This window comes from Semicossyphus pulcher, unplaced genomic scaffold (assembly GCF_022749685.1).
Source record: "Semicossyphus pulcher isolate SPU_LCO1_2020_fin unplaced genomic scaffold, fSemPul1.0.p SCAF_22, whole genome shotgun sequence".
Taxonomy (NCBI): domain Eukaryota; kingdom Metazoa; phylum Chordata; class Actinopteri; order Labriformes; family Labridae; genus Semicossyphus; species Semicossyphus pulcher.
In genome coordinates this window covers 17798929-17824250 of record NW_027211696.1, presented here as the reverse complement: position 1 = coordinate 17824250, position 25322 = coordinate 17798929, and the positions used below count along the sequence as shown (strand labels likewise).

Genomic DNA, 25322 nt, shown 5'->3' with positions numbered 1-25322 from the left:
ATTGGACAATAACAGCCATCGCTTTTGGGCACCACATCTGTATTATGTGGCTAACGTTGAAGAAAACACCTCCAGACGGCTGCAGAAACACGTGTAATATCTACACAGCGCGCGAGCGACAACCTGCGACCGGGAAGGAGGATCTCACGAGCTGTGCACGCGATGACAGTTTAGACTAAAAACGCTGGTAAGTGCAAACTCTGGTGATTGCAACAGCATTTGCAGAAAGCCAGTAAATGGTCTCGAGCAGGCTTCAGATTTCAAAGGGGCGTGGCGGCGTGCTGGGTACCACTTCTGACTAAAGGATGCTGATAGCTTAGCAACAGCGACAAGGAAGGAGGGAAAGGGGATGGAGAGAGGATGGAGGGAGACAATGGATGTGCGATCTGTCAGCGTCGTTACTGGGTAGGCTGAGCAGAGTGGATTGTGTGAGTAGAAGGAGATCAGTGTGTGCAAAAAGGAGCCCTGGATGCAGACTGGAAATGTAAACAAAGGGTGTGGGCCTTCAGCTGGCCTGTGATGCTCTGCCTGAGAGAGAGAGAGGAACCATTACTGCTGCTGCTTTAACATTTCACTCTCATGAGCTACACTGAATTAGTCACTATTTTCTGATTTGTCACTCTAACTGTTGCATCAGACTGATGCTTCTGCATGTCTTGACGTGTTTCTTCCTTCTCCTCCAGGTGTGACGTGTGAACAGACACCATGGCCACGCAGGAACCGTCCCCTCCGTCCTCCATGGAGAGCAACAAGCCCGGCTTCCCCAAGAAGATCCTGGGCAACAAGCTGGAGGACAAACACCTGTGCAACTGCTGCCACAACATACTGAGGCGACCGTTTCAAGCCCAGTGTGGACATCGCTTCTGTTCCTACTGCTTCAACAGGACTGTCAGGTCAGCGTCTAAACTGTACGATGTGTGTTTGTGAGGTTAGCTGCAGGGATGAACGGAGTATTAGGATGTACAACAGTACTTGGGTAGGAGTTATTAGTTACATTCCATCACTGGGTGTCTGATGTGTGCATGTGTGTAGGAGTTTTACTGTATGTTGTTTTGTTGCAGTAATGGACCCCAGAAATGCAGCGCCTGCATCAAAGAGGATATTTTTGAGGATCCTACGTCGATATTGAAACAAGGATGTGTGAGTATGAATGCTTTTACTCCGGTTTGGAAAAAAAAAATTTTGAATTGGAATTTTGTTCAACTTAAAGTTCCAATCTCGAAGATCTGAGTTTTGTTCTCTTTGGCTGCACCTATGGTGATAAACGGTAATTGCAGGAGCACAGATATCCAGACAGTGCTGCATGTGTGACGTCCACGGTTGGCTCCGGTTGTAACTCTTGATTTTCCTGGCTGACGGTCGCTTTCCTTTTTAGACTGTTTGCTTCATCTGAGCGTCGAGTTTGTTTCTTCTTCTTTGGATTTTCACTTCTTGTTAAAGTTGTATCTGTAGTCATCCATCTTTTCTTTGTTTGTTCTGCCGTAGTAGATTACTGTTTACTCGCAACACTTCTAGAGAGCGGAAAAGCAGCCGCTTAGCTCCGCCTACCCTCTCTGGCAGACCAACCACTGCTGGCTGATGGAAAACGCGTCACTAACTGGGCGCCGCTTGGGATTTTTTCAGTGAAAGTCGCACCAGACACCCAGTCTGTAATACTGCAAATGCAAACGCTTTCATCAGCGGGCCATAGGGATTATTACTATTATGAGATTATCACTTTAAAGAACATTTTTGGATTTTATTGCCCACATATTTGTATATGTATATGTATGCGTTGGAATAACGGCTATTTCTCGATTAATAAATTAATTGTTTGCTCAGAAAGTAGTAAAAAATTAAATCAAGAATTTCTCAAGCCCAAGCGAACATCTTGAGTTGGCTTGATTTGTCCAGCCAACAGTCAAAAACACAAAATATTTAGTTTTCTATCACAAAAAAGTACGGGAGCCTGAAGCAGACATGCCTCCAAACTGTAGCGAGCAGCAGTGATGTGTCGACCACACACAGAAAGACAGTTAAGATGCTTTGCAAAGCACTTCAACAGCCATCAACACAGAAACATGTTAACACACGTTACAACAGTCTCCACCCCCATATGACTGCCTGTGCACCCAGACACACTCATGGTAACCCTCCACAAGGGAATAACTGGATGTTATAACTGCATGGCAACTATTAGAACAATAACAGAACACGTCATTTTAACACTGCAGCCTTTTTTACTCTGCGGTTCCGCCTCAGCGCCATAACGAAGCTCCGTCTTCATGCCACCTTTGTCATTCTACATTGGACCAAGCAACGTCGGCGTAAAGCCGCCCCAGTGTGTGTTTTTACATAGCGTTCTGCGGCTCTGCAGTTTACACAGATGCTGTTTCGCCTCTCTTACTACCTCCGATGCCTGCTCAGAGGCGGAACCACCTCGCCCCACCATTACGCCTCTGTGCGTTCTACATAGAAGATGGAATGAAACAGAGGTGTAAAAAGCCCTCATAACTCTTATATAATATTCAGTTTAATCAAACTTTGGTCCATTGTCCCACGATTCCCAGCAGCTGTCCCAATACGCTAGGCCAGGACGCTACAAAACTTTATATTTACTCCGTGATAACGAGTACTTTCCGGTTATTTTCTTAGACTTATTTATCTTGAGATAACAGAGCTGCACCACAGTCGGATGATCATAATGATTTATAACCCCAGAGCTGCAAAAGCACAAACCAAACATAGAAACAGGCTTAACTGACCTCATTAGTTTGGGAAATGGCAGCATGGCATGTCCTGGTCTGTTGTTCTGAAAATGATCCCCTTATCACGATAAAAACCAGCTTTGTTATGTCGAGATAAATAAGTCGAGATCTCGAGAAAGCAACCGGTAATTACTCGTTATCTTAGGAAAACTGAGTAAATCAAATGTGTGGATGCATGTCCGCTTAGGGCTTCCATACAGACAAAGAAATGCTGCAAACACTTAGTACACTGTTTTATTACAATAATAAGTAGTTATAATATCTTCTCAGACAAATTACAGCAGTTTTGTCCTAATAATGATTGAATTTGTAATTTGTAATCGTAAGTAATGAAGACTTTTAACAGCTTGACCCATTTGTTCCTCATCTAAATGGAGTATATGAAAAAAGTACCATAAAATGTATACACTGAGTAAAACACAAGTTCCACTTAGACAGCCTTACCTTTCCACTTCATCTGAGCAGCCATGAACATTCAGCAAATTATACTGTTAACAAGTTATTTAGTCTTTCTGTTTCCCTTTGGCCCCATTTCCTTCACTAACTATCATTTCATCTGTAAACATGCTCAAACTGGACAAGAATCTTCTCTCCTTGTAATAATAGATGAGAAAGAACTCGCCTGTCCTACTTCTCTAAACCTACATTCACGGCTCACTGACCTGCAGTCGCAGTTTTGTCTTCGAGGGCCTGTTTCGGACCAGAAGCGCAAAAAGCTGCCTCATGCTTTATTTGTGAGCAGACATGCAGGACAAATGTTTCTGCTCTCGTCAGCGCACTCCTTAAAAAATCGACATCGTGTAAGGTTCCAGTCTGCGGTCGCTACAGCAGAGAAGGAAAAGACAAATGCAGATATGTAAATAAGACGCGCAGCTTTAATCAACATGAATAAGGTGGGAACAGGGAACAGGGCAGGTGGACAAACACTGCAGAGTGTGACAGCAAGTCTCTTGTTTTTTCAGGCGTTTCCTGACAACGCGGTTCGAAGGGAAGTCGAACACCTTTCAGCTGTGTGTATCAATGAAAGTTGCACGTGGAAAGGAAGCATTAAAGACTACGAGGTGAGGTGACCTTTGACCTACTTTCATTACATTTTTACATTGAATTTTTGATTAATAGCTAGTTCATATTTAGCTTTTATTGTCTTAAAATTTCCAGGCTAATTTTACTATAAGTAGCTGGCTTAGCCGGCCTTTCTGTGTACAGTATAAACCATATATGAACAGAGGAGTGGATGTAATGGTGGTGATGTTGGCGGTTCTTTTATGGACGACAGTTTTGAAGCCCTCGAGTTTGGAATTCACTGTCGCCATCTGGTTTTTTTTTGGTGCCAGAATTGACCATATTAGGACAAGAAGGTGGAGCTTGAGAGCGAACGCTAAGTCATCAATGTTTTATAGTATATCGCCAAGGCTAATTTATTAGCTGGCTATTTAGATAATAATGCTAGTGGATTAGCGCTGTTGCCTCACAGCTAGAAGGTCACCGGTTCAAACCCCGGTTTGGGCAAGGTGGGCCTTTCTGTGCAGAGTTTGCATGTTCTCCTCGTGCATGCGTGGGTTCCCTCCGGGGTCTCCGGGTTCCTCCCACAGTCCAAAGACATGCTTGTAAGGTCATTCGGTCACTCTAAATTGCCCATAGGTGTGAGTGCACAAGGTTGTCTGTCTCTATGTGTCAGTCCAGGGCGTAACCCCGCCCTTCGCCCAGTGACAGCTGGGATAGGCTCCAGCCCCCGCGACCCTGGACAGGATAAGCGGTCTAGATAATGGATGGATGGATAGTTGCTTGAAAAAAATCACCAAAAGGTGCTTATAACACTTATAACACGAATACTGCTCAAGTTCAGTGAACGGGGCGACGTTACGGTATTTTACCCATGGCGCTATCCAGTTAAGTGGTGACTCCACATCTCCGCATTGTCTCCTATTTAAAATATGCTGCTGTGCTGTTCTGTGTTTTACTAACTTGATTGTTGCTAACGCTTCGTCACGGACATGCACTGTCATGATCGCCATTGCAGCCGCCATCCTCACAACAGTCAACGTTACAGTAGGCTGAGCTCAGCTAACGCACCGGTAGCTAGCAGGATTGCAAACTCGACATGATGAAAACAGATGGTAGACTGTAACTTTAATAAAAATAAGTTGAAATAGTGTTGAAATAACTTGTATACACGTTTTTATTAATAAGGGTGTAGAAAACCTTTTTCCCTCTGGCAAACCCCCCAAAATAGATTGCGTCTTATATTCTGGTGCGACTTGTATTCCAGATATTACGGTAAAGCTGCAAGATGTCCTGTCTCTCCCTCTGCTCTGTCGTTGCCACCGCTGCCCTGCGGCAGTACTGCGCTCATACTTTCAGCCCCAGCATCCACCTGCAGGCTCCGACGAGTGGAGTTTAAGATATTATCTCATCGCTCCTCAAATTTCTGCATGTTAAATAAACCTGTGAGGAGGTCGGAGCCTCGACGCCAAACACAAACTATGTTCTGCTGCTGCAACAAACATGTCAAACTATCACAAACGTGGGTTGTTTGACACGTGACACCGAGCAGACAGGTAGCAACACCCACATGTCACTCAATGCAGCTTAAAGCAAAGTAAGCTATGGAGACCAAAACAGGTTTTTGTACCAGGCTGTAAACATGTTTTATTCTGCTGTTAAGTCGGTCATTTTAACATGAGGCTTTATGAGGATTGACTCATTTTTGAGCGAGCCTCAAGTGGCCACTCGAGGAACTGCAGTTTTAAACCACCTTTATGTTGTCTTTATTTTTTAAGCCTTGGTGTTTGCGGCTTGCTTTTAACAATCAAGCCTCCACAGAGGTTTCCATACTGTAAAGAAGGCCATAACAACTTAACCTCTTCTTTTCACAGATGAACCACGAGGGTAAGTGTGAGTTCATGATCATCCCCTGCCCCTCCTGTAAAGAACGAATCCGCTTCAACGAACAGGAGCGCCATAATGAGCGAGAGTGCCCGGAGAGGACGCTCAACTGCAAGTACTGCAAGGAGCCATTTCACTTCAAAAACATCAAGGTAACAGAGGATTTATTTAGGCCTGCTCTGATGCTGAGATGAGTCCGTCTGGGCTGCTACATGACATCACAGCAGCTCGCTGAGTCAAAGAAACATTGTCCTTATTTGCAGGCACATGATGAGATCTGCCCCAAGTACCCGATGATCTGTGAGGGCTGTGCGAAGAAGAAAATACCCAGAGAAAAGGTACATATGGAGACACAATGCCAACATTTTGTTGCAAGAAAAGGTCACAGTCTCGTGTTCAGTAGCTACCTGTAGCCAGTTTCTACCTCAAGGCAAAGGTTGGAGTTTTTTTAAACCGAATCTTTGAGGACATTTATAACAGCAGTGAGTGTTTTTCAAAGTCTTTCCTAAACAGACGGATGAAAAATATCCTGTCAAGATATGACACATATCCTGGCTATAAGGATGTTAGTTTGCTTGACAATAGAAAATACCAGGAAGTTACCAGAGTAAAACATCATTTCAGGCGACCATCTTCAGGACGCAGACTTGGCAAACTGGTTAAAGTAGTTTATTAGATTCTGTAGATTTCTTCAAAACAGTATTTAAGTTGTTAATTAATCTTCTGGGGACTCTGTAAAAAGGTATTTTTCAGCACAACTAAACCTCAGCTCTCTGACTCAAACCTCTTCTCTGAATCTGAATTAAAAGACGATTCATCCGAGTGGCTGATAGCCTTTATGCTAATTTTGCTAATAACACATTTTTATTGTTTTGTTTTTCAGTATGTGGACCACATTAAGTTCTGCAGCAAATTCAGAACTCCGTGTCGGTTTCATGTGGTGGGATGTGACATGTCTGTAAGTATCCTGATTGTTCCAATAATAACTTCTGGGTCAACACACACACGTGTAGAAATTAGAGACTGAACAAAAATCAAGGGGAGGAACTTTAATTCTTCCTGTTCAAGATTTATTGTCGAATCATGATGAAAAGATCCAATAGTTACGTCACAAAGATAGATTTTGATTTGATATTTAACACTGGGCTTTTTGGAGGATATTTGTAACGAACCTTGCTAACGCGCCTTCCCATGCATCATCTGATCTCACATTCTCCATACTTTTTAGCGAGGGAGGGAAATACTGTGGTGTATTCAGTCTGGCAGAAATTATTGTTTACAGCAGATTTTGTTTTCATCTTTATGTTATTTTGTGAGATATATAGTTTTTTTTTTCTAAACCAGTAAACGCTGGGGAAAGTCTTAAGATTTAACCCTCCTCCCAGCCCCCAAAAGTCCCTTAAGCAGCCGGTCAGAGTGCATGCTTTTATTGTTTTTTGTTTCTTCTTGTAGGTGGAAAAAGAAAAGATTCATGACCACGAGCGCGCCTACGCCTACGAACACCTCAACCTGCTGCTGCACTACATCATGGGCATGAAAGTGAGCATGGAGGGCCTGCAGCCCCAGGGACTGGAAGTCGCCGGACACAAACTGGTGGAACTCCAACAGTCCCTCCGGGAGCTCGAGGCCAGAGTCTCCCAGCTCAGCACCACCTCCTCTGGGCCTCCCGTGCAGGGAGCAGCCGCCGCCTCCTCTTCATCCTCCAGCTCCGGCCCCCCTGGTCCCCCTGCTTCAGCTCCTCTCCCTCCACCTCCCACACTGGCTCCCACCCTGTCTGTGTCCACCTCATTCACCCCCCTGCCCAGCTCAGTGGGAGCGGCGCTGGAGCTCCAGCTCCACAGTGAGAAGACGAAGGTGGCCGAGCTGGGACGCAGGTGTACGGAGCTTGAAGTGAAATCAGGCACGTTTGAGAATGTGGTGTGTGTCCTGAACAGAGAGGTGGAGAGGTTTGCCACCACCATGGAGGCCAGCAACCGGCAGCACAAACTGGACCAGGACAAGATCGAGGCTCTGAGTAATAAGGTAGGACTGAACGGATCTTTGATTAGCATAAAAAGCTCACACTCTTTTGTCTTTGAGCCGTGACTCAGTCAAATCTGAGCACACTGCCATGATACGTATATTTTTAGATTCAGTATTTCTTACGTTTCCGGGGGATAAATATAACTTCAATATCCATCACGAATAAATGTCCATAAGTCTGCTTGGAAATCAAAGAAAATTCTCCTCAAAACATTCAGAACTTGCCTTAGAAATGTCACATTTTAAGGTTTTCTGCATTATTAAAGTAATTCAGTGACAGTTGTCTGTACATCCATGGGTACACTGCAAACAAGAAGTGGTAGTAGCTAATTCGGCGTACTTTTAATGTTGCCAAAATGTAAACAAACATGTGGCTCATGTTGAAGCCTGCAACTCCATAGCAAAATTATACCTTCTGTTTACATCCACCAAAGCATTATGGGTAACATAGTTCCAAAACCTAGAGCATGATTATTAGACAAAATCCATTAAACAATAACTTTCTATGTTGCACAAAACAATTCCTCTTTTCTCCAGGTGCGACAGCTGGAGAGGACGGTCGGGCTGAAGGACCTAACCGTGGCCGAGATGGAGGGCCGGCTGAGGGAAATGTCTGCCACCACCTTCGATGGCGTCTTCGTCTGGAGGATCTCTGATTTCGCCAAAAAGAGGCAGGATGCCATCGCAGGTCGAGCCCCGGCCATGTTCTCGCCAGGTAACAGTGTGCGTTATGACGGATTAAGGGGCCTCGACGGTCTAAATCCAATCCAAAACAAAAATCCAATCTGTTTTTCTCCTGCAATGATGATGTAACACCAGGCTTTCAGACCTCATTGTAAGCACACATAGGCAACACGCAATCTTTAGACCTGAAGCCACACAGAAGGACCCCAAATGAACCCGTTTAGACCTCCATCAGAGACGCCTTCCTGTCCTCAGATGACTAAAGTTAAGCTTCTGTTTCCTTCCAGCCTTCTACACGAGTAAGTACGGCTATAAGATGTGTCTGCGGATCTACCTGAATGGAGATGGGACGGGGCGTGGCAGCCACCTGTCCCTGTTCTTTGTGGTGATGAGGGGACTGAGTGACGCGCTGCTCAAATGGCCTTTCAACCAGAAGGTAAAACACCTACAGACAAGAGTAGCAAGAGTTTGTGTCTCCTTTTTCGGCGCAAATTTTACATGTTTGTATGTAAAAAAGGACGCCAACGATGTTAAAGAGGGAGTATTATGCTGTTTCACATGTTAAGACATTTATATAATGTTACAACGTTGGATGTCCAGACTAAACGTGGGTGAAGTTTCAGATCTGTAGGTAAAAGTATGTTCCCTCAGCTCAGTCTGCAGGCTGCTGTGAACGACAGGTTTCAGACTTTTTCTACAGCCTCAGCAGGCTCCGGAGAGCCGGCCAATCAGAAGACAGCAGGCTTGTAGGGGCGGGGTTTCTTAAAGGGACAGAGCTGACTGAGTGGTTTCAGGCGGAGGCTGTATGAGGGCCTGCACAGAGCACCAGTGTGAGAAACATGAAGAGTTTTTTTAACTGTAAACAATGCTAAGCTACTCCACAGGTATCACAGAGAGAAATATGAAGCTTGAAATTAGCACAATACCCCTTTTAAGTTCCTTATGTAACATAGCAGAAAAGATGCTGAAAATGCTGAAATGACCTTGTAAATATCCTCCAAACTTATTTACAGCTGCATGTAAACATGACGTCTCTTACCTTTCTTATTCCCAGGTGACTCTGATGCTGCTGGACCAGAGCAACAGGGAGCACATCATCGACGCCTTCCGCCCCGACGTCACCTCCTCTTCCTTCCAGAGACCCGTGAGCGAGATGAACATCGCCAGCGGCTGTCCGCTCTTCTGCCCGCTCTCCAAGCTCGACGCCAAGAACTCTTACATCCGCGACGACACCATCTTCATCAAGGCCATCGTGGACCTCACCGGCCTCTAGGGGGCTCCACTGAGGTGGCACAGTTTGGCAACATGGCAGCTCTTTGACCATTGCGGCTTCATTTCGGCTCGATCGTGGTCCCTTTAGGGCTCTGTTCAGGCATCTTACTGTCCCCTGCAGATTGAGGGAGACAGACATGCTTGTGACTGCGTGTGGCTGCAGTCCAGACGGCGCTGGCATCATACCCGGTGGTTTCTACGCGAGAACCACCGTCACTGCTGTACATTTCAGGTGCAAAACTTTTTTCTTTTGACATCGCGGTGATAAAAAACGTCACTTCACAGTTTTCAGTTGAAAGACACAGAAGCGAGCACCGGTGCAGCGTGGTCAGTGCAGGGTTGAGCAGACATCGCAGAATGAACAGGAGGTAAAAGAATTAACAGCGTCTTTTATTTTGAAATCTCCTTTGTTTGAGGTGAAACAGGAAGTGCAGATTTTTGGAGGATTGTAGATTACAGATATTTGGTGTGATCATTCTGAGTGTAGAAAGCTGGCAGTAGATTTATAGTAGAGTTAGAGCATGGCTTTTGCTTTTTTCTTGCAGATTGTGGATATTGTGAGCTTCTCAAATCCAGTGTCGAGTGAATTTGCATAGACAAACGTGGAGTTATGTTATGAATAAGATTACAGGCATTTCTTTGCCGTTTTTATTTTTACGCAAAGTGCATGCCGCTGGCGTTTTTTAAGTATAAAAATCTCCTTATTTCGACTCAGCTTCACGAAAGTTCCTCGTTTGTTGTTAGTGAATTAGCCATCCGTGATGGTGGACATTGCCTGCATGTCTTTGGAGCCAGGCTATTTTACGTGTAAAGTTAGTGTTGCGTATTCGTTCCTATTAGGGGTTTTCTGATTGGTGGTTTGGTACATCTGTGGAAGATAACAGTGGAGTTTACCAAGGAGTCAGGGCAGCTTGCCGGACGAGCCTGAGGCATGAAACTCTCCGACAAACATACATAGCTGGAGTTTTCCCCCCCAGGAAGTGCTCACTCGCTCACATCTCAACACATAGTGCCGTGCCCCACCACAGATGAGGTCAACACAGATTCCACGAAATGAAGGAATTGTCCGTTCCTTGTTTTCTGTCCATACAGTATACAGTGCATATGTGTTTCTGCTGCTCTAACATAGAATAACGATGTGATCTAATATATATGTTGGTGAGGTAAATGTACGTGGAGGCTGACGGGCTGTTTGTTGTCGGCCGTTTTTGACACTTTTTAATCGCAGATTGATGTTCAGTGCAGCCCCACAATAACTCTTAATGTTTCAATGTGCTCTCACTGATTTCCAATAAGGCACCGACACAGTATCTACATTATTAGCTGACATGTAATTTTCCTACGTGTCCACCAGAGGTTGCTGTTGTTCTTACTTAGCATGCATGCTGAGGTTTTTTAAGCTTCACGCTGGCCTGTTTGAAAACCAGTCTCGACCTGTATTGAACCCTCTCTGTGCATGGGAGGCTTCAATTCATATTCACTATGGAGTTTCGCGCTGGTTTACCCCCCGTGAGCCGCGTGTGAAGGCGTTTATTTGTATTTGTTTGGATGAAAAACCATAGAATAGATATTATGTTATATCCGGCGCTGCGTCTGTCCAACAGAAGGCAGCCGCCTATATTCATAGCAATTTATAAATATGTATCTTTCATATCATAATGTTGAAATAATCTATATATCAATGTTAATATACAGGAGATCTTATAATAAACATAGTATTACTGAATACCTTATTAATTCTATATCTATATACCAGCTTTTTGTTTGTCAAGATGGTTTGAACAGGCCAGGACGCCCCCCCTCTTTGTGCAGTAAGGATCCTTCTAGAGTGCAATATATGATTATGTCTGTTTGGCTTTAAGGGTTAACAGAGGTCATACTGTTTACATTACTCATCGTGGCGCTGAAAAAACTGCAACCAATTTTTAACTTTTCAAGGTGCTTTCCTTGTCATTGAGCATTCGCTACTTTGTACCGCTAACATCTGTCAGTGGCTAACCATGAAGCTAACCGGCGAAACGAGCTGATGATTTTTTTAGAAAGTCCATTTTAATGTCGAGGAGTTTATGCTATACACAGTGAGTGGGTTTCTATTCTTAACTTAAAGTAACGTTTTCAAAGCAGAGCGAGCATGTAAGAAGTACATGAACTTTTTTAAACCTTGAGTGTTCTTGTAATGTGCCAAAATCAAATATTACCTCCATATTATACTAACAATGTCGTATTGCAAGGTGTGTTTTATGTTCTATGCTAACATATGGTGCCAAATATCTTTATATTTCAGTTTGTGCTGCGTGAATGTGATGATTGATGCATTGGTCACTATTTAACACCGGAGGAGATAACGGTCCCATGAAGCTGTCCTCTCATTACAGACGCTCCCGAGGTTTTTTTGAATGTAAGCTTTAACTCTTTATTCAGCAGTTCTGTCATGTGATGCAGTCGACTTGAACCAACTTTATTTGTGCACTTTGTATCGGTTGTTTGTCCAAACAGGGTATTTTGTTGAGTGATTTATGTACCTTGAAATCAGAGCCATATATATTCTGATGTTGATAATTGATGTATTATGCTAAAAAAGGACATGCAGTATGTAATAAAGTTTGCTGGGTTCAGCTTGTTGATTATTTCAGACTCATTTTTAAGTCATACTGACTGACAGAAAAAACTCCTGAACAACAATATAAAAATACTCTATTAATAATCATACTTAAGCGAAATAACAGAGCTATTAAAATCAAAATATAATAATGTATTGAGAGTAAAAGTAGGCTGCTGATTGAGCAGATAAATTTACCATATTCACACTGTGGCCATTTTCTTCTGATGTCACACTTAGGGTGTGAAGCTCAATAGCTGCTATGTAGTCTGTTGCAGGTCTGTATATTGTTTAAACTTAGAAAATGTGTCAAAAGTATGTATTTAAAAACTCCCCAACTGATGAGCAAAATAAAAGGAAAACGAGAATCTGGAGAGACAGGGCCACATTTTAAGATTTATCAACATATTGGGTAAAAAATTAAGAACAAAAAAGCTAAGTCACAACCACTAACATTAGCATTCAACCACCTCCTAGCTTACATCACCGTTAGCTCAGTTTCTAGGCCTTCGCTATCATAAAGCGTTACACTATTAAATGGTAATGCTAGCCGGGATTTGGTTGAACGCTAACATAAGTAAAATCTTAGCTTTTGAGTTATCAGAAATGTTGGTTTGTCTTGAGATATGTCCCTCCAGGTTTTCACTTTCCATTGTCAGTTCTGATGCTAATCAATCAGGAAGAAGGGAAATAATCACCTACATTTATAAGACTTCCAACAGAAAAGACAACTTTATAACATAATTTGAGCTTCCCATGTGTGGTATAAAAGAAAATGACCCTTTAGACTAATAAGTTATGACATGTGACATTATTAGAATTGCTGACTATGGGGCCAAGTCGGCTCTGAAAGAAGTAATATTGGACAGTTTATTAAACATAAAACCAGAAAAAGGGGATTACTGCCCTTTTATGAGACAGACAAATTCTAATATAGACTTTCCATAACCAGAGTAAACTTTTTGGACATCTTTATAACAGAACAAAGTAGACAGAGAATTTGACCCGATGAAAATGCTGCGTTGTATTCAGCCAACTGCTACCCAGATACTCATTTAAAACTAAATGTTTTTCAACTTTTGACAGAACTGCTGCTCTGCAATTATTTGATCTTGCTTAAAAGACTTTGGTTTGCCTTGAAATGCCGGTGTTTGAGCCTTTGCACTGCTTAGTTTATGTGTTACCATGGCAACGAGGGAGAGGAACTCTGGAGGAAAACGCTTAGAGACAGTTTGGAAACAACTCTATCCAACGATAGCAGGACGACGAGCAAAACGTTTTTATCTCTGTGTGAAAGACAACAAATAGTCATGAGCAGAAGGACCTCCGGGAACGAGGAGAAGTATTCACAGTGAGTTTATCTGTGGTTTAAATCCAGAGTAAATCCGAGCGACATCAGTGCGTGTAACTTTCTTCCTTGCGTGTGTGTGAACAGGAAGATGCCTGCGGGGGTGAGCACTGTGAAACCTGGAGGCGTCCACTTTGACAGGGCCACTGTCCTCCTTGATATACAGAAGAAAACCAAGGACAATGAAGAACTTGGGGCAAAGATAGAGGAGCGGAAAAAAGTGAGGAATAGTTCAGACTCAGACTACAGGAATACCAAACGATTTTAGAACGTGGTTGCTTTAGGATTAACTTCATACATGTTCTTCTCACTTATCCAAAACATCCACAAAATACCAGATTTTCAAATATTACCGTTAACGCATGTTTTAAAGAGTATGGAGTACGCCAAGGGGGATCCCACGTGACCTCATGCGGAAGCAGATGTAAACAAAACAGAGACTTGCGTGGATCAACAGTTAATGCTTTAACGTGAGGCTAAAAGGAGGAGGCTAATGAGGTCTGGATGAGAAAATATCATTGGATAAGCTGTCAACACGGGGTTTCTATTCTACAGCATGAACTGGAGGTCAGTAGAAGCTAACGTTAGCCTCAAGCGCTTCAATGTTTGTATCACATGGTGCTTTTCATTCTGCGAACATAACAATTGTATTCAATTCAATTAAATATGCGTTATTAGCATTAATGTAATAGAGACAATATTGTCAAAGCGTCAAGTGATAATGAGCTTAAAAGAAAAAGAGGGGAAAAGTCTCGTTCATAAACATGAACAAAATAGGAAAATAAACACTTGATGTGTGTGTGGTGATTGGTGTCTCCTACATCAGACCCTCCATCACAGCAAGTTTCTCCAAAAGCAAAGAATTTTTAAAATGTTTTAAATATTTACGGAATTATTTAAAGCAACATATTTGAAGAGTAAAGTGTACCCATTACATTATGTACAACTTAGCATCGTTTTAATCGATTTGGGCCCTCTCAGGACTATTTAACGCAGAAATACATTTTGCGCACGTATATTTATGTGGAAGAATTGTTTCTGTAAAAAAAAGACAAATTAAATAAATGTTTTTTTAACTGTTTCTGTCCATCCTTGGGATCCTTGGGGTCCTTGGGGTAGGGTCGGTATGTGGGGTTGATGGGCCGGGTGGGATGGTGGGGATTTTGTTTAACTGGGAAGGGGGAGTAAGATAGGATTTTTGACACGACTTGTGTGTGTTGTTTATGTCTATTATTCTTGTTTATTTGTTTTCTCTCTGACCTGGGATAGAATGACATAGAATACAATTGTTGTTCTGCTCTATTGTACCTCTCAGGACTGCTGTAATGTATGTGGGGTTGTGCGATCTCTATCCACATTCCTGTATCATGTTTGTAAATACCAATGAAAAATGTATCAAAAATGTATGTACATAAATATTTTTTATTCACCACTGCTCAAATGCCATCTTCTTTTGAAGTGACCTTTGACCCTGATCTGATAGCTACCTATGCCTGATATAGTTTAGAAGCTAATTTAAATGTTTTCCTTCTGTGTGTTTTTTATGTAGCTGCTGGAGAGTTTGCAGGCTCAGGTAGAAGAGTCGCGGAAGAAGTTTAAAAGAGTGACACAGTTCCAATTAGACTTTAAGGCGCTGCACAAGGTACAGTAAGAAAACATTTAAGACTTCAGCATTGAACTTCATGTTGGATTTCAGTCTCTCTGGACAGCAGCAGTGTAACCACATCTTTCTATCTCATTGTATGTAGGAAGAAGATGGTCATAGAGGTGCTGAGAGGGCCGAAAGGGTGAAAAGAGAGGCGCTTCGGATGGAGGAGGAGGGGAAGAGGTTGAAAGACGAATATGCCAAACTTCTGGAGAGGAAAGTGGAGCTGCAGCGTGAAGTCGAGACACACGCCGTGTATCATACGTACATGGAGCAGGCTGTCAAAATGACAAAGGTACTGCAAAGAAACACACGACGCAGTCTAAATGTTTACATTGTACAGGAATAGTCTGTAAAAAAACCTAAATCATCGTCCACCAGACTCTATTGACAAAACAGTCATTTCACCTCCTACATAACACAGGAGTATCGTGTCTAATCTTGCCTAGATTTTGTCTGTTATTGTGAGCCAAGAAAACATTTTGTTGGATCTTAACGAACCAATTTAATTACCAAAGTCACACAATAACTCAAACAAGCTAACTGATGGAGGTAGCAGTAAACCAGCAGCTCACTTGTTCTGCGAGGTAAAATCATTGTTTTTTAAATGGAGCCTGGTGGCTCTACAGAGAGCAATGTTATAACTATTTCTAGTTAAAAAAGGAAAGGATTTTCATTTCCAAAAAGTTCTATCCCTGTAGGGACCCTTTCTGTAATGTTGTCAGACACTTGCAGCCAATCATGTCCCCCCTTATCACGATGTACCCCACCATTACGAGGGGCAAGGAGCGTGATGTAACACGACTGCGGTGTCTATTACAACGAGGCCTCATTGCACTGATGTTCATTAAAACAACTAAAGAAATTTGTAGGGTCTGCAAGGCGTCAGCTGGGCCCTTTATCTAAATTTCGGTTATGATAAACAGTAGCTGTACTCGTTGAATTTATGGCATCGCGGTTTAAAATAGCATCTCTGACTCCACCAGCCTACAGGTGTGAAGTCTAAGCCTTATGTATATGTGTGTTATAGTTTGAAGATGTGTCGCAGCTCACCAACCACTTAGAGAGTCTCCTCCACTTCAAAGAGCAGCTGTGTCAGAAGGAAGCGGAGTCTGAGCAGCAGGTCGACGAGATGAAAAAAGCACTTGCGACGATGAAGGACCAGCATCACCTGGAGCAGCTGCAGAGGAACAGCCAGCTGTCCCAGCTCCAGACCGAGCTAGCCAGGACGCTCTCTGAAGCTGTAACATGGGTACCAAACACCATCCTGAAGCCTCAGTGCACAGACCAGAGCATTACTTTAAGATTCAACAACCCTCTTCTGTATGAAACTCAGTTGTCCCTGTCTACATACAGGAACGGAAATGGAACCACATACTGGAAACCGCTGCAAAGAAAACAATCCGACTGACCCAGATCAAGATGGCCGCCCTCAACATCTTTGAAATGATAGGTGGAAATGAAGAGGAAACGGAAGCTGTGGACATCAACGACACGGAGCAGCAGCTGGACAAGGTATGAACCCTTACAGAGCAGAGATGGTGACAAACAGTTGGAGCGACAGAAAATGATTAAAACACTGTTTTTTTTCTAGGTAACAGAGTTCTTCCTGGACCACGTTGAGTTCCTCAAACATCATCAGTCTGCCGCACAGAGACAGAAAGATGGAAAAGGAAAGAAGCAAGTTAAAAAGCCTGATGCGGCTCACCTTAAGATAAACTAAGTGCTACTTCATGCCAAAGTGTGACCCTGTCGGGGAAATGCTAAAAAGTGGACAAATGGAATAAACAATCTTTTTTAAATTAAATTTCATGACAAAGATAAATCCCAACCAGCCACCTAAATGTCCTTATTTGCTCTGCAAGTTTCACAGCTGATTTAAAACAGAAAGTTTGACTTATGTTCAACTCATGACATGCCAACCTCCTGTCAATATTAGCAAAAGACTTCATGTGTTTTAAAACAGCACAGTTTTTTCCTTTAGTGCACAGCTCAAAAACATGTTTACATGTGTAGCACCTCCATAAAATTGTCTGTGTTTAACTCGTTTCAACTGTTTCCATGAAACACAGTTCATTAGTTGTTTTAATGTAAAACTTAGTTTATGAAGTTGGAAAAACAAGGACTCCTAGTTAATAATACTATGTATATATATTCTGACACAAATGAAGATGTATCAGCGTATGGTGTAAAATTACCAGCCATTTTTGCTCATAGACTGTATATAATAAGTGTCAGAAGGTTTCAAAAGGTAAGCCGATGCAGAGGTGCCTTAAGCCTGCATTCTTTCTAATGGCCAGCAGGAGGCGACTGGAAGCAAATAAGTTAGTCTCAAATCAATCTCGGATCCCATTGGCTATAGTCTGATGACTATATAGCCTCTTGGGACAAAGGTGAACCTGCCGGGCGTGTAGCCTGCGGTTAGCGTCTTCCAGAGTTCCAGTCAGGATGTCCTTTCCTGCGTGCTGTATTGTTTACAGAAAAAGAACCAGTTTTTCTTGAGATTTACTTTAATTAACGGGTCTTACCTTTGCCGAAATTTCAACAGCATGATGCAGATTTGTAAAAAGTAATCGGCTCGATCATTTCTGATGCATTCAAGGAAGTCAGGAAATCGAATGCTGAACGGTTTTCGTGACACAGCGTCGGGGAATTTGTCTCAAGTTGAATTTTTGATCTAGAACAGATTGTTAGCTGTTAGCATGCAGATGAGATTAATAAGAAGCTAAATGGGAGCCGGGATGTCATTACGACGCATTACCTTCCGCCTGCTTTTGCTCTCCACACCGACTGTTTTTCCTGCAGCCTGCTGATATGTGATTGGTCAATATTACTCGGACTACAAGTGTAGTACAAACGGAAACCAGAACACTTGCCGTCCCTAACATCCATGTCCCTGCCGACAGAATCAACATTTCTATGTAGAATCTGTAAATAGAGATTAGTCTCAAATTAAAGAAATGAAGCCAAATGAACACTTTAAATACCTCCAACATTTCTTAGTGTGTAACTAGAGGACATACAGTACTCTTACCACTGCTTCCCTCCCTTTGAGTACTTTTAGTCAGAACATTAATTTTCCATCTGCTCTCCTGTAAGCCGTGGGGGACTTTATTTGTGTATCAAAGCAGCGAACAACCACACCAGAGAGAAATACAGTTATATTCCAGTTGCTCCAAAAGCATGTCCAAGTGATTTATCTACAATGTGCGCTACAGTTGTCTGAAAGTCACACACAGGAAGTGTGCAGCTTTTGGCTGACCCAAACAACAGTCAGCCTCCTCCAACACTGGAACATCTCTGTGGAGATTCATTTAACAAGAGAGGAGCTGAAAGAGACAGACATGTGCAGGAGTGTGTTATCTATTCCCCTCAGTCTTTTAAAGTGTTGGAAAGAGAAGTCTAATGTTTATCATGTGCTTCCTCCACCGTCAAAGTCTCCAATCATTCATTTTAGCACAAGCTAAGTCCTCTAAATGAAACTATAAAATCTGTTGCTTTAATCTTCCTATTAAAGATTTGTTCTTACATTTTTAGGGTCCTACTATTCCAAAATAGCTTGGTGATAGTAAATCTACAAACCAAACAAACACTTTGGTCTCAGGAAGTTACATTAACTGAATTGGGTTAGAAGTGTTAAATGCATTTTCTCTCCTATAAATCATTTGCAAAGTTAATATGAGAATAAAATCTGACTTAGTTTTCATTCATTTTTACTGGTGCATTATTTTCTTACCACCCCCTGAAGTCTAGGAGGGTCATGTGTAACCACAGTTATTATAATAGACCTGTAGTGACGCAATGCAGCGTTTTATTCCTCCAACAACAGGTGGCAGTAACGTGCCAATATACAGTGTAATGCACCAGGAAACTGCAAGCTAGTGAGCATGGGTGTAAACTTGTTTTAAACTTGTTTCACCTTGAGGATACACACAATGCATTTTTGTAAGGTTTAAATATAACTTTTTTAACAAGGAAACTCCACATTGCACCTTTAAGTTATCATTGATAAGAATAAGGACCATCCAGGAGATCAAACTTAATATATTTTACATTTTTGAAAAAGCAGAACACTGTCCCTTTAAGTTTTACATGTATACTCATAGGCCGAGTTTGTGTTGGTTTAAGAGGCTCCTTTAAATGTCTAGTGGCCTCAGACATAAGAACGTGGGGATTTAAAAATCAAATAGAACTAATAATGTCTTACTTAATCACTAACTGTAAAAGAATTAGACTCATACTTTTGGGTTCACAGCCTTGACACAGTTCACAGTGGTAGTTTTACATCTGGATTTAAAGCTGATTTATGAGGGGGAGTCAGTGAAACTGGTGTAATAACAAGACTTAGCATGTAATTAAAGTAGTTCAGCTGTGACCTGTCAAAGACCACTCAGAGAAGGCAGCTGTTTGATGTTCTTATGAGAGGACAGCAATGCAGTTGGTGTAAGATACCTCAGACAGTATGTTGTGCCGTGTGCTGCTCAATGTGATGCATTCAGGTGTCTTGTTTTGTGGGACTAACAGTGCTTACAACTAAATCTATGCGGTCTGCTGTCATTAAAGATGAGGGGGAAAAAGCACATTTTGAAATTTGAGAAGCTGGGCATTTTACATGAATTAAAGAATTCAGCGGCTAATACATATTTTGATAACTGGCCAATCAACTTAATTAAGACTTACAGCTTGAGTACAATACTCTGCACACACACCTTGGCCTTTTTACACTCTTTGCATGAGAGTTATGTTTTGGACTTGGCTTGGTTGAAACAAACAAGAATGACAAAGCAGTAATACAAACATAAGCCAGATGTTGAATGATGTCTGCATAATCAGAATATCCTGAACACCTCACCACTTTTGTATTGCTCTCTTTAAGTCAGACATGAAGCACTGATGCCAGCAGCGTCCCCTCAGACTAAACAGCCAGAGTTATGAATGCGTTGTTTGGTTTCATGGGACTGCAGCTATTGCCCCATGTGGTGTTGCAGGCATTTTTGATGAGTTTGGTAAGAGGTATGTTTTAAACATTGTGTGCCTGTATTTACTTCAGACTTGCATTTAATCTCTGCAGAGGTCTGTTGTTATACTTGTACACAGATTGTCCATGGATTCATGATGACCTTTGAGTCCCCCCCCCACAGTAATTGTCATTATCATCTTAGTAGCAAGAGCTACCATACTCAGAGTAATAATTACAGAAGCAAAAGCTGACGTGTGAAGAGGTCAACATTTAAAGAGAATCTTTCACTGTGAAGTGCAAGTTGAATCTGTTAATTTGCTGAAATCTGTATTTTGTCAAAAGTTGTATCTATATTTGATCTTCTGTTGATTTCTGTGTTTCTTTTCTGTTAATATTTTCTGATTAGTTTGTTTTTCTCTCAAATATTGCCCGTGTTGTCGTGTATTTGGTTAAAATTGTATTGTAAATAAAGTTATGAAAAAAAAGTCGCTCTGTCAGGTTGTTAAACGTTCACGCATGCGCCATACAAATACGGCGCGAATAGTTACGCGCAAGTGCAGATGGGATCGTCGACAGCCAGGTAGGTTCGGCAAAAGAGGTCGCAAGTAAACGCTTTATGGTTTGTTGCTGAACGGTGAGAAAAGCAGTCATTGTTTTTAAAACGTGAATATGAAGCGTAATTAGTCATAAACATTATTTTGTACCAGCTAAGATTAAGAGCATTTTCTCAGTCTGCTTGTTTAGCCCTCTGGCTCGCTAGCTAACGGTAGCTGTGACTTGTTTTGATAGCATAGCATCCTATTTAGTATTGGAAAGGAGATCTGAGAGCTGCGTGAATTTTATGGCGGTAAGTGAGCTGATAGTTAAAGTTAAAGTTATCAAACGGCTGAATTAATTTGTTATCTCCTGGTCAGGATGCAGAAGAAATCTCTTCAGCCCAGCCCTGAACTCAGTCAGGAGGAGGCTTTGGCACAACAGGTAGGTTATCTTTGGTGAGATGCAACTAAGTGATAATACCTTATTAAGTTTTGACTGGTGGGATATGTAGGCTTGTGGATATATTTGTAATTTGTAATAGTGCGCTGTCTTTTCCAGGTCCTCCTTAAAAATGAGATTTTAATCTGAGGGTTTTTGTAGTTAAAGTAAGGATAGAGATTATGGCATTTGTATAGGATGCAAGCTAAATCGCAGTAAATGAAGTAGAGGAAATCAGCCCCACATTTGCCTGCTGAAACATTAAAGTGATGATTGCATATTATTCATCCTAAATTACAAATCCATTGATATTATGAAGTATAATTTGCTGGAGTTTTACTTGTAACAGAGTATTTCTATACTGTGGTATTTCTCCTTTTATTTAAAGGGGCCATATCTTTTAAAAGGATATTCTCATATTTTAATGGGTTTCACAGTTTTGGGTGTTTATTGTTCACAATGAAAAAGTGAAAACTGCATAAGTCCATGTTTTTCCAGAATCACATTGAAATGGGCCATTCAGAACAGCTGCAGGTTTCTACGTAGAACCTTGCTCTCGCTGAAATCAACCAATTGTCATTCACCGTTATTCAACGTCATTCACCTCAGGCTGCCTTCTTGCACTAGCTTGACATGGTCAAGATTTCTGGCGATTCTGGCTCGTACTTATAAGACCGAATAACCGATCTTGGAGCAGCCATGTTTTCTACAACTTTGCCCTGACTTTACACGTCAGGGAGGGGCTATGCGGTCACTTCAAATACTGTCAGCCAATCGGGGCCAAGGTCCAACCTTTGAATGGCAAAACAGCTTGTTCGTTTCAGGAGGAAGGAGAGGCTCCAAAAAATAGTTAAGTTTAAATATGTATATCATTTTTAAAACGAAACAAACTTCACCAACGTGATTCAAAAACACATTAGATTTATAGACAGATGATTGCATAGCTAGAATATGTCCCCTTTAAGTAACCTCCCACCAGCCTTTTTAATGTTTGTCATCAAAGATCCCTATTCTTTGTGAATTGGCTGATGTAACCTTCCATGCATTATTGTATCATGTTCTTGTTTGATTACCACGTCCCACATTGGCTAAATGCTGGTTAGCAGTAAAATTAGGTCACTCCCTCGGGTCTTGTCAATACATAATTAAAACTACAGGATACACTTCTGTGACTCTCTCTGCACAGAATGAAGCAATGTGGTGTGTCAGGGGGCTCTGCTGTAGTATACAATAGTTATGTTAAAAGCATTACATTTATATTTGGGACTTTGTACAAGAGGTGTAATTATAAACCGGGTTAAGATGTATAACTGCTCATATTTTCTAAGTAATATCTGGTACACTCAGTTAATCAAATCCCCATTACACATAAAGTCTAAAGTATAAATGCTGAATAATGACAGGCCGGCTTGTGTTTCACAGACAGTCAGACGTCAGCGGCTCCAGCGTCGAGAATGTGACGTTTGTATGACCAGCTCATCTGCAGCTGATTCATCCTCCACCTGGACAGCAGTAAGATCAGTTACTTTATACTCTATTGCTCTGTCTCTCTCTCGCTGTGAAATTGAACTTAGATTTGCTTGTAAAACTTGTCTGCACAGATTTAATACTTCATACTAGGGAGTTTTATAAGAGGACACACAGAACACAGACATACTTCAGCTTCTTCTGATCTCTTTTATTCACAATTCTTGCTTTTTGGAAAGGATATTTTCACATGTATGTAAAAAAAAATCCTGAAAGACTCCCCATGTGTGACCGTGGCTACAAAGTCCTGATTAGTTGACTGTTCCTCTAACCAGCGGAAACAGTCGACAGAGGCCAAAACACCAGACCTATTTGAATCTTTGAATGAATTAGAAGTTCGCGTCAATTCCAAATTCTGTAACCGGGCTAACAGTATGCAGAGGTTTGTGTAACACTGCTCAGTTTAGGTCAACAATGCCATGGAAATGGTGGAGATTTTTAAGCCTGCAGTGTAGTTGTAATTAGTCTAATTTGTGACTCATCTGCCCAGCCTTGAGTGAACCCATTGGCACTGTGGGCTTGATAGTTGGCAGTAATTGGGCAACTAATGTAGTCACTGCTATGATGAATCAGATCAGCCTCTGATCAATAGAGTTAGAATGTGCTGCAATCAAATAATGTAGGATTTAAAAGCTCCTGTAAGGACTTTTTAAGTGGTTATGAAACAAAATGAAGACTGATGCCTCTACATGATCCACATAAGCAAACAAGACCATCAGGAAGAAGTTAGACTAACTGCTGCCACCAGGTCGCTGGAAGATGAGGCGAACTGCACGCTGCCAAAACCGCCTTTGTTTCCATTGACTCCATTGTCCTGTGTGACTTGCGCATGTACAGGACAAGATCAGCAGTAAGAGGTACTACTTCGGCCACAGAGGTCGCCAAAATCAACACAGAGTTCCTCACAGTAACTTTGAATATGATTTGGCTCTACAAATAATCCCTTCTATTTAAGAAATCATCGTCTTTATATAACCAATATTTGTGACATTACACATTCCTAATGTCAGCAGTAAGCAGCAAACAGCAGTCTTAACTGAAAACAAAAAGCTCCTGGGAGGGGAGTGTGTTTTATTTGTGTTCTTGGATCAAGCAGCCTCGTTAAACAACTTCCTGAGAGATATCTGAAATCTTCCAAAGCCTCTGGGTCCTTCTTAATTCTTTCTGGAAATCCTCCTGGAGGAAGACGGCAAATGTTTATAGTGTTTGTTTTTTTATTCATTACACAGTCAGACAGAGGTGTCTTGGTAGCTTGATAAATGTCCGTCCAGGTGTTTTAGCAGACAAACAATTTAATTGCACACATAAATATTTATTTCTTCCAGTAAAGAGTCTGTTGAAGCCTCTGGCAGTGTTTTTACGTCTGTAAACCTTTCACACAGTGGTGCTCATAAACTTGTACAAACAGCTGAAGAACATCAGTAACAGGTAGTCATCCAATGGCAACACATAAACGAACGTGCACAGCGATGTTACTGCAGTATATTGTTAAAATGTGTAAAATAAAACACCTGCATCTGCTTTCACATAAGGCACCTTTTATTAGTGCTAATAAGTTGTAGCAAATCTCCTTTTAAAGTCACTAAATAAATTAAGATAACGACTGTACTGATGTTTAATTCATTAGGAAGATTGTAATCAACTGTGTGACTATCGATTTAATGGAAAACAAAAATTCAACTCATTGACAGCTTTGAATATTTGCAGACTTGATTGAGTGTTTTTAAATGTTTAATTATTTAAAATGAAAAATCAAAAGGAGAAATATCTGTCGAAGGCATTTACACAACGTTGTAACCCATACGTTTTTCTTGTGAATGGCTTTTAACTTAAAAAAACTTAAAAAAATATTGCTGAGTGCATAGACACAGAACAGAGGTAGAGACAGTTAGTAAGAAGATAGGTCAAGGACCAGACGTAACCGAATAATTGTGTGTGTATATCAAAAAAAGACATGAAAACACAGGCTCCTTATTGCGGTTCCTGCTGAAGTATATATGTTAGAAAAAATAAATAAATAACATCATGTTACAGACGTAACTTGGGTGCGATCTCTCCCTCTCTTCTCCTCGCTCGCTCTCCGCGTCTTCATCTCGGCTCATACGGTTGTTTTCGCTGTGGGTTAATTATGGTAAATGGACTGTACTTATAAAGCGCTTTTCTAGTCTTTGCGACCACTCAAAGCTGCTTTTACACTACATATCACATTCACCCATTCACACACTGATGGCAGAGGCTGCTACGTAAAGTGCCCAACTGTCAATCAGATATCACATTCATACCTGTTGGCTATGCCACCGGGAGCAATTTGGGGTTGGTTTGGTTCAGTGTCTTGCCCAAGGACACTTCGACATGTAGCCTGAGGGAGCTGGGGATCGAACCTCCGACCTTACGATTGAAAGACGACCGACTCTACCACTAAGCCACAGCCGCCCGTTTCTAATGTAAATAAGATCGTTCTCTGTTAAGACCAACCCACGGAAACCTTTAAAACAAAGACCTGACACTACCCCTGGATATGCGCGCTGCTAACGTACTGTAGGTGAGGACGGCCATGTCTGCAGACGAGCAGCGGAGGAACAGCCCCGCCTACTCCCCGAACAAAGTATCCAGAGCCATTCTAGAGTCTCGTCAGTGAAGGTCAAATATGCTTCATG

General features: G+C 41.8%; 2 protein-coding genes across 2 annotated transcripts; both read left to right on the top strand.

Moving 5' to 3' along the window:
- Positions 1–702: 702 nt before the first annotated feature.
- LOC138601953 (TNF receptor-associated factor 2-like) lies at positions 703–12196 on the top strand. Its single transcript, XM_069673295.1, has 10 exons — positions 703–893; positions 1062–1140; positions 3710–3808; positions 5624–5785; positions 5897–5971; positions 6517–6591; positions 7086–7655; positions 8193–8370; positions 8627–8775; positions 9394–12196. Exons 1-10 carry the CDS (start codon positions 706–708, stop codon positions 9610–9612), a joined length of 1794 nt encoding a protein of 597 aa, XP_069529396.1. The 5' UTR covers positions 703–705; the 3' UTR covers positions 9613–12196.
- Positions 12197–15101: 2905 nt separating this feature from the next.
- LOC138602411 (coiled-coil domain-containing protein 42 homolog) lies at positions 15102–16926 on the top strand. Its single transcript, XM_069673884.1, is given in 5 exon segments — positions 15102–15200; positions 15307–15498; positions 16234–16455; positions 16560–16718; positions 16798–16926. Coding segments are annotated over 5 exon segments (801 nt in total).
- Positions 16927–25322: the final 8396 nt, after the last annotated feature.

Bases quoted from the DNA above. Each gene is read 5' to 3' on its own strand.
- LOC138601953 (XM_069673295.1), top strand. From the start codon at position 706: ATGGCCACGCAGGAACCGTCCCCTCCGTCCTCCATGGAGAGCAACAAG. The intron at 7,656-8,192 runs GTAGGACTGAAC...TCTTTTCTCCAG, and splicing joins TCGAGGCTCTGAGTAATAAG to GTGCGACAGCTGGAGAGGAC. The intron at 8,371-8,626 runs GTAACAGTGTGC...GTTTCCTTCCAG, and splicing joins CCCGGCCATGTTCTCGCCAG to CCTTCTACACGAGTAAGTAC.